This window comes from Limulus polyphemus, unplaced genomic scaffold (assembly GCF_000517525.1).
Source record: "Limulus polyphemus unplaced genomic scaffold, Limulus_polyphemus-2.1.2 Scaffold18, whole genome shotgun sequence".
NCBI classification, from domain to species: Eukaryota; Metazoa; Arthropoda; class Merostomata; order Xiphosura; family Limulidae; genus Limulus; species Limulus polyphemus.
The window spans coordinates 225115-237356 of record NW_013665628.1 but is presented as its reverse complement, the minus strand read 5'-3'; the positions used below and the strand labels follow the sequence as shown (position 1 = coordinate 237356).

General features: G+C 31.2%; 1 protein-coding gene across 6 annotated transcripts in view; it reads right to left on the bottom strand.

Annotated features, from left to right (window-relative positions):
- LOC106457612 (collagen alpha chain CG42342-like) overlaps nucleotides 1-12242 on the bottom strand; it is a 192324-nt gene that overhangs the window by 49431 nt on the left and 130651 nt on the right. For all 6 annotated transcript variants that reach the window (XR_002610253.1, XM_022383821.1, XM_022383832.1 and 3 more), the window contains exons 3-11: nucleotides 11231-11310; nucleotides 10451-10486; nucleotides 9875-9910; nucleotides 8391-8417; nucleotides 7983-8015; nucleotides 5211-5276; nucleotides 3878-3976; nucleotides 2515-2559; nucleotides 1915-1950 (exon numbers count right to left, since the gene is read on the bottom strand). Coding sequence is in view for 5 of the 6 variants with exons in the window: in XM_022383821.1 (XP_022239529.1) it covers nucleotides 1915-1950; nucleotides 2515-2559; nucleotides 3878-3976; nucleotides 5211-5276; nucleotides 7983-8015; nucleotides 8391-8417; nucleotides 9875-9910; nucleotides 10451-10486; nucleotides 11231-11310 (458 nt within the window). In the remaining variant the exon portion in view is untranslated. The remainder of the gene's footprint in view (nucleotides 1-1914; nucleotides 1951-2514; nucleotides 2560-3877; nucleotides 3977-5210; nucleotides 5277-7982; nucleotides 8016-8390; nucleotides 8418-9874; nucleotides 9911-10450; nucleotides 10487-11230; nucleotides 11311-12242) is intronic.

Here is a 12242-nt window from a genome sequence, read left to right as displayed (position 1 = left end):
CAAACAAACAAACAAACAAACTCTATGTTGTATATGTTGTAAAAGAAGTCGGGAGGTTATAATTCATCCGGATATCGGATCACTGCGACATAACTTAAGTTTTTAAAATCCCTCGGTTAACTGTTCTCTAATTCTACTAATGTAATTAACGCTTATTAACGTTTAAACATTCAGTATCAAAGACTGAATTTGAGCGTTTGTTATATGAGCAAGTAAACGAACCAGCATTACAATATTAAAATGGTTTCACTGGCTTAGGCTCTAATAAAATATTCCAATTCGGACTAATAATTCTCAGTTTATTTCAGGCGTTAGTTCATATAGAGCTAATAAGAAACGTAAACTACGGTGTTCAAAAAATAACATATTAATATAAAGCAACAAATAATATTCAAATTCACTGATTCAATGCTAGAAAAATATGTAGATAATTAACCGCAACCCACAAAACATTTGCAGTAGTTTTCTTGCCCTTCGCTTCAAATTTCCTTATTTTATCATTTTCACGCACGGCATTTAAGCTGCGCTTTCCTGCAGGCATTATATGTTAGATCGATAAATCCTGGTTTATTTGAAAAAAATAAATTATGCAGTCAGACAAACAAACTCACGTGGACGTAACGTTATTTAATAAAACTACAAGTAAACAATAAGGTATAGTTATGGTATTTACGATAGTGTACAGAGTATGAAACAGTTATAACCATTCAGTGTATGACAAGGTTTTACGAGTTGAAACAAAAACGAAGAATAAAACCCGTACTGAAAAAAAAGGTGTTTATAGCAGTCTATGAAACGAACCGGAGCTAAATCACTGCTAAGTTGTAATGAAGGCAAACTTAGCTGAATATATAGAAACGCCTGAATGCGTGTTCGCAAAGTGATAAGCATATGGTTTCGAACGTGCTGCGCATGTGTATTTTAGACCTAAATAAGTCGAGAAAACCCATACAAATTGTATGTAGTGCAATGTTAATTTTTTAATGAAATTACAAGCGGATTAGGTGTTGTTTGTGTGAAATACTTTGCAAATAAAAACCTAAGTTGAAATCGAAGCCAGTCGTTACATGATCACAACGACATTGTACCATGGTGCACCATACTCGTTGCATTAAAAAGTTTGACTAAGCAAAAAAACAGGTAAGATAATTCTGAATGGAAAAGTCAATATACAATCTGGGCTCGTTGGATAAAGCCCTTTCTAGTGATATGAGATTTGTAGCATTTTATCTAGAAATTTGCGAGAAAAGTTCCGGACAGACAAACGCAAGTTTATTATTTATATGGATATTTTTGTACATGTTTTTGATGTTTTCACATATTTTAGTTAGAAGTAATTAAATGTATCGTTTTCATAACCTTTCAGTAAAACTAAGAAAGTTTACAATGTGGCGTATTTTACTAGTACATTCAAATTAACAGGTTTTGTTTTCATTTAAGTTGCAGTTTGATTGGATTTTCTATTAATTTTTACTTTCGTAAAACAAAGACAGTAAAAATAATAAGAATACTGAAGTCAGATATCTTAAAGCAAACTCTTCAGTATAAAAATGTTATTGATATGAAAGAAGGAATGGTGAAAAAAATTAAATGGAGAATTGTGCAATAATGGTACGGGGACCAATATGTAATTTTTCTGTATTCTGAGGTAAAAACAGTCATTATTTTTAGGAAATTTTCCAGTATTTTAACAATTATTAAACTTCTCTTTGCATTACAAACAAAAATATATTATGGATGTGACCTCGATGGGCATTGTTTTTAACATATTACTTTATCTCTAACAATAGCGAGAACTTTTTATTTACATTTTAAGAAGCCCCCCCCCCCCCCAATGGCACAGATAGCCCATTGTGTAGCTTTTTGCTTAATTACAAACAAACATTTTAAGAAAACTAATATTTATTTACTTACCTTAGGACCCTGAAGACCATCTTTGCCCACTGGCCCCTAAAAGTTTTGAGAGAAATATTAATTTACCTACAATGTTAAGAATACTTATTATTGTAAATGCATGTAAAAATAGTATGTTAACATTGCCAAAAAATCTTATCAGTATATACGTGATAAACAGGTATTCGGTATTTTAAGCTTGACCGACACCTTATGCGATACATGAGTTAAATATTCAGGCATAGTGTTCCTAATTTAGAATTACTGTCAAAAGGGAGGACAACTAGTCAGTAGCATCTGCCACCTACGTGGTGGCAGATGCTATTGACCAAATAGCAGGACTGACTGTCACAAATATAATGAGTAAGCTGAAAGTGTAGAACGTGTTCGGTGAAATATCGCGGATCGGACCTAGAATCTTTCAATCCATAGCTAAGCATGCTAACTATTAAGCCAAACCCAGGCGTAATTAACAGTAAAAATATTCTGATCTATCAATATTCATGTGTGGTTTAGGATGTCAAGTACTCAGAAAGTTCAAGGGTAATATTAAAAAGAAATGATTTTAAATGTATTAAAATTTACTCTTGCATTTATTTTCTTTTGTTATCAACAACTTACCACAGGTCCAGGGGGGCCAGAGGGTCCTGGTTCACCCATTGGTCCCTAAAAATATACAGTTTAGAATTATAACTTTGTACTTAAAAAGTGTGCTGGTACAGTTAAGAAAGAAATAATCACATTAATCCAAATCCCTTTCTCTGGTGACTCAAATGTTACAAAACACATTAAGAATTTCAAGTGTTATACTATTGTGGTGTTGAGAGTATCATTTTCCGTATGATAAACCAAAATCTTAATAATAATTAGGTATTAGGAAAATTTGATATACAGAGTAATGTCTCTTTATTTCACTGCTCTGTTAATAGTGTCTGTAATATTCAGACTAAAACGCATAAAATATAATCATTAGGTATAATGAAAATGTAAATGGGTATAGGGATGATATACACGTGATCTTAAAAATTAAATAATTACTATACAAAGCTTTGTACGATGAATGTACATTCGTCTTTGTTGAAAAAATGATGGAATCTATCTCTATATATAAAGACATTTTGGACTAAGGAGTAAAACATTTGTATTATTTTATTGATTATGAGATATTAAAGTAGCGTAGATGTAGCTATAAAAAACAACACTGCTATTTTGGGCAGAGAACATAAGATAATTCCACATGTGATAAAAGCGTTTTTTCTATTTTCAACGTCTGAGCTTTAATATTAATATTTTTCAAACCAAAAACAATGGCCAATATGAAGTTCAAAGTTATTGAAGCTTGAAACAGATTTTACTTGAAGTCTATCAGTTCCGAGCTTAAGGATCATTTTTTTATTTTTTGAAAATCCTCCAAGTTTATAAAATAATTTTCCTGGAAGTTCGAGGAAACTCTTGGTGGAGAAAGCAAAATTTAATAGCTGAAAAGTTTCAAAGTATATATGCTTTCCAGACAGAGGAAAGAAATAAAATTTATTTAGCATTTACTCCACACCCAATCTGGTAAAACATCAAAGGAGTAAGATACAATTGAACAACTACGATAAATAATACAATAAAAACAATTAAAGTAAAGAGAAAAACAATAATGAGGTTTAACGTGATGGTTTACAAAATATTTTCAGGTAGTTATAACTGGAACATCAGTTTCCATCAACATCTTTATCGCAGGCAAACAGCTGAAGATGTAAAGTTAAAATTCAAGAAATTTGTGTAGAACTACTTAGAATACTCAAAAAATGAACGTTTTTAAATTCTAATCGTTTGAGTATTTTAGCTGAAGGTGTATTTGGAAGTCCAGTTTTTACATAAATAAAACGTTCTTGCATTTTTGATTTTAAGTATAATAATAAAAAAAACGAAACTTGATAAGAGATAATTACATACAAAAAATCATAACATAGTAAGTCCATTTAATTTTACTTACTTGTTCACCAGGCATTCCAATCTGGCCATCAAAACCAGGCAGACCAGTTGGGCCCGGAGGTCCTGGTGGACCAGCTGGCCCAGGCTCACCTGGCTCACCCTGGGGTGAAAACAATCATTGATATGCCAAGTGTCAGAATATATAACAAATAATAATAATCCAAGATATTTACATATTATTTTATGCTATCCAACTACTAATTTTTCATCACGTAAGCAGAGTTCTGGGAAATCAAATTTAATTAACTGAGAAATATTTCCGTTTGGTTTTACGTTTTAGAACAAAGTAAACTATTGTTTTCAGAATGCCGGATATTACAGATGATTTAAGAATGGTTAATAAATCATACAATCCGGCAGAAATAAAAGCTTTTAAAATGAAGTTTTGTTTTTCTAAAAAGAGCGCACTGTTGAAGAAATACCGATACTATATAATGTCGACTTGTGTCTCTTTGTTTCAAAACACTAATATTATCATTCCAAGATGACTGTAGGACTCGGACTACTTTCTAAGTAATTAATTTCAATGTTTGAGCAAAAATCTTTTAAAATGGACCAGTTACTCCATTATCATACTCCCAAGAAAGATGATACAACATTCCAGTATTAAAGGGCTGTAATTAAATAGTACGTTTGTAATCACATACAACATCATATTAAACATTTAACTCCAATAGATTGAAGAAACTACCAACAAAGTTATCGCTATTAGAACAGAAGAACTGAATTATCTTACTAATGATGGCATAAGAAGTAAATGGTTTGAATGGAAAAAAAAACCATATCACATTTTATACGCTCTATATTTTGTATGTGACAAGAAACAGCAACATAAATAAACCTGTGTACAACCAAGAAAAGTTAGTAACACTTTAATATAAATTATATAACAATACTTAGAGTAAAATGATTGTCATATGGAACAAAAAGTACACAAACAAACAAACATGTGAAAACCTGTGAACTGTTTCAACTGGTACTTATGATTCAAGAAAATTCTAAAATTTAGTACAATTTAAATTTCACCATAGTCTAGTCAATATTTGCTGAACAATTCATAAAAACTGTTTCTTATAATTTTGTTACCTATTTTCACAGACATAGTAAATTTTGTTTGTTTGTTTCTAAGTGCAAAATAACATATTGGGCTATCTATACTCTGCCCACCGCGGGTATCGAAACTCAATTTTTAACATTATAAGCCCTCCGACTTACCGTTGAGCCATAAGAGGGCCATATCAAGTTGAAGAAACAGACTGTTCAATACTTTAGTACATATCAAATACTGTATTTTAACAACAAATTAAAAATTCAGTAGAAGATATTTAACTGACCTTTATTAATAGAACATCCTGGTTAATCATGATATCAGAATGGTCTCCAGTCAAGCCTTTCATTTTCTGTTAGCAAACAAATTTAGACTATTTTAAATTAGGAGAGATACATACATTTTGTTGGTATGGTAACGTTATAAAGTAACATAAAACGTAAGCTTAATTATCAGATTCATAAACTGTAAAAAAATTAAGCACTTATCGAGGATGCTTCTTTCCATTCTTTGTAAATGTGACTTGTTGAATCATATTTTTTATTTTGTGAACTTTCCTAAAGATATGTTTTAACAACAATCAACGATTTATAAGGAGGAATACAAAGATGAGAAAGTAGACGAGGAAAAATTGACGGTACTTTTAAAATATACTAAAAAAACTGTTGACTGGGTGTGGTAGTGGTATCTTCTCAGTGAAAGGAATCATCTTTGTATAGACAGGTTAAGCCTTCACACTAAAGATTCAAAAGAACACGATTCTATAAAGTGTTTACACACAGAGGGACTTTTATCTTTAGATGCAGAGACCCAACCTCATAGTTTATTTGTTAATAACAAAAAGGTCACTCTGTCAGCAAATTACAACAGTGGCTAAATAAGTGTAAGAGAAATTGGAAACAATGGAGTGGAAAGCGTAACAGATACGAAACATACTTGCAGAAGGCCATAAAATTAGGAAGATACTGAAAATACAACTAGACTTGTCTTCGGATCACCAAAATTAATTCACCCCCACAAAAAAGAATGACATCGCTTAAAAATCACCTGTGAAAGAAGAGTCATACACTTTTGCCATCGTGTGATGACTGAACGTGCCAGAAGATAACAAATTACGTCAACACGAAGGAAGTGAAACAGAAATGGAAAGTACATTCTTATTCTAGCCAATATTTTTGTTTTTTCTTATCGACAGAAAGAAGAGATTTACGTTTAATACTACTGCTTATCATTTCGGATTCGTTCCCATTTGTTCACAGAATTTTATTATCATTAGCTGATCACACTCATATTGACTGCTACTGCTATAGCTCAAGACAGTTCTTTTTCTTTTGTTTATCCTAATAAATATATCTCCCATCTTCACTCACAGATGGCAGTAGTGTCCCGAATGAAAGTTGAAACTAACCTCCTATGTATCCTATGTATATAGATAGATGGTAGTAATTTTTGACTAAATTTTATTTTGTGTTCAATGCCACAATTTCGGCAGATGTTTATTGATTAATAATGTTATAAATTTAATCAAGAGAAATATTAATAGCACCTAATGTTACTGTTCTATAAAAAACAGGTATTCCCTCCAAGAAATATTTCAACTTATCTACTTATATGGCTAGCAGTTACTTATAATAGGCAAAAATATCTTCAGAGATAAACTACATTCCCTGACTAGTATGGTTAAGACACACGTTCATAGATGGAAGAAGTTTGTCATTTACGATTATTCTGACAAACATTTAAGATTGTCCACGAATAATAGTACTAACTCAACCAGAGACATGATATACGATATAAGGAAAAACAGGTGTGTTTGGCGTAGTTTGGAGAAAGATATAAAAGACAATGCGATCAACGAAAAAGAGAGAGAGAGACTGAGAGATGTGAGAGAGGACAAATAAATGGAGAGAGAGAGAGAAGAGAAGGAAAAAGCAAAACTTGTTCTAAATCTAAATTACTTGTGTTATTGACATAATAATAAAAAGAAAATTTGTTATGTTTAAATTTGATGTGTGTCAATTATAGAAAGAAATAAGCAGAACTTTAGAAAAAAGTTCAAAGGAAAGAGACTTGCGAGCATATTACAATCATAGCAATGTTGACCCAAAATAAAGTGGTGTCAAAAGCGGTCTACAATAGAATGATATCAGAAATCCACGATACAAAAACAGTTGAATTATGAATAAAGGTTTTTTTTTTTGTGTTACTCATAGTTTCGTTTTCGTTTATTCGGGGGGTATGTTCGCTGTGGTCCACCGTGTATATCATTAGAAAGAGTCTCGTCATGCTCCGTAATTCCAGCATTGGAAATAACTAATGTAGCGAAAAAGAACTTTAATAATACTTCCCATTTGAGAATTTGTTAAAACATGCTTGATAAAAATATGATAATAATTTTGTTGTGCATAATTTCCAAAATTTAGTTTTGTACAACGTTTGTGTGTGTTTTCTTGTAGCAAAGCCACATCGGGCTATTTGCTGTGTCCACCGAGGGGGATTGAAATCCTAGTTTTAGAGTTGTAAATCCAAAGATTTACCGCTGTCCCACCTGGGGGGGGGGCAGTTTTGTACAAAAACATTTTTAGAGGAATTATAGAAAACATATTAATCCTTGCATAAAGCTTAAGGTAAATATTTGTGTATCTAAATAGACAATTAATTTACATATATGACAATCACAGACAGGAGAAAATGTTTTAACGTAGTGAAGTGAACAATATCTGATAAAAGAAACTGAATAGTAGGAAACAGCCTTTTTTTTGTAAGCAAGATACTGTGAAATGGAGAATGGTGTTATTTGTAATATTTATTTCACTAAAGTTATTTTGACTTGTAACTTACATTTTAATCTGGAGAAAACATTTATGATTGAATAAATTATATCTCAACAAATATTAAATAATTTATATCTCAACAAATAACTCAGAAAGCAATAAAAAATTTAAATCATGCTTTCATCTTACAGTTTGTAAGTTTTTATTTAAAATATAATAATTTATAAGCAAATAAATCTGAATTAAATGGAAAAGGTGAAAACAAACAAACAAATGAAACTCACCGATGTTACTTGTACATCAAGTCCACTACTTCCCTGAAAAATAAATAAAAATCATACATTTTATAAGCATTTCTCTTAACTTTATGCAAGCAAATTCAAGACCAAGACCAACATAGTTAATAGATTGAAAACAATCTATATTTTACTAAAACTTTAAATCTCTATCCAAGATTTTACACCTATCATTGAAACGACTTTAGCGTTTCGTGGAAACATCTTTAAACATAAAAATGAGCTGTAATGTTATGATTGTTTTAGTTTCTTCAAAATACACCACTAAGGAAAACCCACTTCCTACAATAAATGTTTTCCATGATATACCTTTTAAACTAATGAAGTTCTGATGGCACGTAGTAATATACAGTTTCTTCAGTTTGGCTATATTGACCTAAGTAGTTGATATCTTACCTTATTTCCTTTTTCACCTTTAATACCCTGAAAACAAATAACGAACATTAGAAATATAGTATCGTTAACATATTGATGGAAGTTTTAAACGTTTATAATTTAATGCCTTTATACTCTGCGTATAAGATAATTCTAAGGATTGTAGTTGAAAATAGTCCATCGAACCAAACTTCCCTCGTGTTAAAAGCAAAAAGAAATGAAAATCGATTGGAAACAAATTTGACTTGATAAATATATGTATATAAATAATGCTTATATTGGTAAATATATTTGTATGACTACATTATTTGTATCACATTCAAGCACTCTGTTTTTGACATTAGAAAATGGTCCATTACAAAAACAAAAATTCAAATTCCGTGTTGCTTAATTAAGTAAAAAAAAAAAGTAAAATTTATGAAACGCAAAATGAAGAGAATTACATTTATGAAGAGTCAACTTTAAATAATGAATGTAAATCCTTAAATACGTAAAAAGCAACTCGCCTTTGTTGAATTTGAATATATTTTCTAATAGTATTAGTATAATAATAGTATGATTTATGCAGTTTGAGCATACTAACCTTTTTCTATTACGACCAGGCCATCCAGGAAGCCCTATTGGGCCCTACTCAGAACACCATGCATTATAAAAGACAAATCATGCAAACATAAATAAACCATAAATATGAGTAAACTGTTTTTTTAGTGTAAATATCCGTTCACAGTTTACTGGAACCAAACAAATATGTTGTAGGTAAATTTTAAAAAAAATACAAAAAATTAAGCCCAGAGTTTTATAATAATATGTAACGTGATATGGTTCCAAAAGAGTTTAGCAAGATTTTAGTTTTATAGTTAACTGAATTATTCTGAGCTTTTACCAAATTCAAAAGCGTTGCGCGTTTTCGCCCTTTTAATCTAGGCCTAACTGTTTACGGAAATGAATGATATTGATTCATACTTTCATGAGATGAATTTTTTAACGTAGTGAAAGGCCCAAATTAACTCAGTTGAATGTTGATTATGATTCTACAAATATATAGCAATCTAATTAAGTAAAAACATGTTGCTCAAATAACTGTATAGAATACTAGTATATGAAGAAAGAGAACAAAATAAACTTTGATTTTGATAATAAAATACGCCAGTAGCGCAGGTTCATGCAAAATATTTAGGATAAAGTTTAAAAACATATGTACAACATATCTTTCTTTAGAAAACAACAAAATTGGTATATGTTTTTTCTAATTTCAGTACAATTTTAAACCCTTCTGTCAAGTTGGTATAATTCAGTCATGCAACTAATTGTACGTTATCAAACAATACGAGAAACAACCTAAGGGTTTAATATTTGAAAGAATGACTACGTTTGAAATGTTTAGTCGACAAAGACTTAATTCCAAAGTATACGTACCTTATAAAAAATGTATTATGTGCACTTGAATCAATAATACCTTGAAATTCTACCTTTTTGATATAAATATCCAATCTTATAATTCTTACTTTTTCACCCTTTGGTCCCTCTATTCCAATTGCACCCTGTAAAAAAAGAAAAAAAAAACAAATCTGAAATAAAGAAAATATCCGTATTTTCCTATCAACAGCCAAGTTTTCTCATAAATATAAAAAGCAACGATGCAACTTTCAGTCTTAACGATATGTACTACAATTCGTTGTACATTACTGTTCTTATAGATCTAATCATTTTGTGAGAGCAAGCGCTTAAGATACAACAAATGAGCCACAACTGTATCTCAAATACCTATCTCCACTATTGGAATTATAAAGCTTACAGGCTAATAATTTATTTTAATGATAATATTTTTATTGCTCCGAACTGAATATTCAAAACTTAATACGTTTATTTTCAATCCCTTTCTAGCGTATAATCTATGAATTATAGGCTAAAATATTCCAACAAGAACGCTAAATATATTTCTATGCATCTTGAATCGGCTATCATAATCCAAATATCTACATACAAAGCACGACTCGTTTATGAAAAGTAACTAATAAGTTTCTTATATGCGAGTATTCATAATCACTGAAGCTTAAGAAATGGGCATCCCTAACAATTACCGGAAATCCAGGTTTTCCAGGAGGTCCAACAGATCCCTGAATAAAGAAAGAGGAAGGAAATGACATTGTCAAAAGTAAGTGAAATATGGATGACATTTGACTGATTATTTTATATTAAAATATCTTAAGTTTGTATAATATTGAAGGGATGAATGACTTTTGTTTTAGCATACAGATTACGCAGTATCAAATTTTCTTGAAGTCAAGGAAAAAAACACAGTAAACAGAGAAAACTCTCAGAAGTCTGATATCAGAGAAACTAGTTTCGTGCGTCCTTTTCAGTCTCACGTAGTCTTCACGTATTTTACTACATTGTCAGTTCTGATCTAAGATAGAGGATTTTCAGACTTGTTGGTAGCTCTTATATGACAATTTCTGCATAGTTTAATTAATATTCGTCTAAACGTAATCACTATCAAGAAATTGGTCGAATGAGACACAGCCTGACTAACTTTCTTCATTTATAGGGTTCAGACAATAATTTGATGCATCATATGGTCAGTCTTATTTACATAATTTTTGAAAAATAGAGTATTTTAAGAATGTCTATGGTATGGTCCTTATAAAGACATTAGTCGCTATATTTTACACAGAAAATGTTTCTTTGAACGATTAAGAAATTTTCATTTGAAATTTTGATATAAGCTAAGCCATATAAAAAAACCCTGGGTAAATATATATATATATATTTACAAAACAGTATTCTTATCGTTCACAGACATACCTCTGAAGATATTTCGTTCACTTTATCTACTTCAACATTTTACATTGTTAACTTACCATAGGACCTGCTGGTCCTATTGGCCCTGGTTTTCCATGTTTGCCTCGTCGACCTCTTCGACCTTTTTCACCTTTGGGCCCTGAAAGATATAAAAAGTATTAATATCCAGAATATGTATATTTGAACATAGTCTACTTTGGAAGTGGAACAATTTTTCTTTCATTGGATTCTTATCCTAAAATGAAGCAATTCAGTGTCTAGCAAATTGAGAATAATCCCCTTTAATGTAATGTTTTACATAATTAGTTTTTAATATATAAATTTAATTGGGATCAATTTCACAGCAGTCTTGATATTTATGTTTAATTTCAGTAATGTTGTTGTGGTTGGGTTTTAGTGCAAGGCTACACAATTGGCCATAAGCGCTCTTTCCAGCCTTTTTTTAAAGGCTATAATTCTAGAAACTTACCGCTGACACACTAGGGGACGTTCTAATAACACTTGATACATTTACATGAACTAAAACTACGAACATTAACGAAAGAAATTACAAAAAGCGATAAGCGTGTAGGCATAGCCTCGAGCATGTGAAACGTAGCTCACCAGTGGCTCAGCAGTAAACCTGCAAACTTATAACACTAAAAATCGGGTTTCGATATCCATGGTAGGCACAGCACAGATAGCTCATCGTGTAGTTTAATGCCTAATAAGAAACAAAAAAATCTATGTGCTGCTCTATGTTAACCCAGGATCTCTCCCTCACCCAGAGGCGAATTAGTGGTTTTGGGTGGACAAAGCACAAAACGTTACGTTAACTAACTTTTGGAGGTTTTTGCACAATCCGTTGAAATTTCCAGGGTTTGCAGTATCCAAATATGCAACGTATATAACGGTAACGTAATTTATTCGGGAGTTATTGGTAGTCAAAGAGACATAAAGTTTGAGAGTGGCCGTATCACCTTACTAGTGACGGTTATACCCACGAATTGATTAATTTTTTGAATCCTCAAACCAAACCGTCATTAACTATAGAATTTCTCCTGATGATGTGGCCAGTCCGACTTGGAGCTT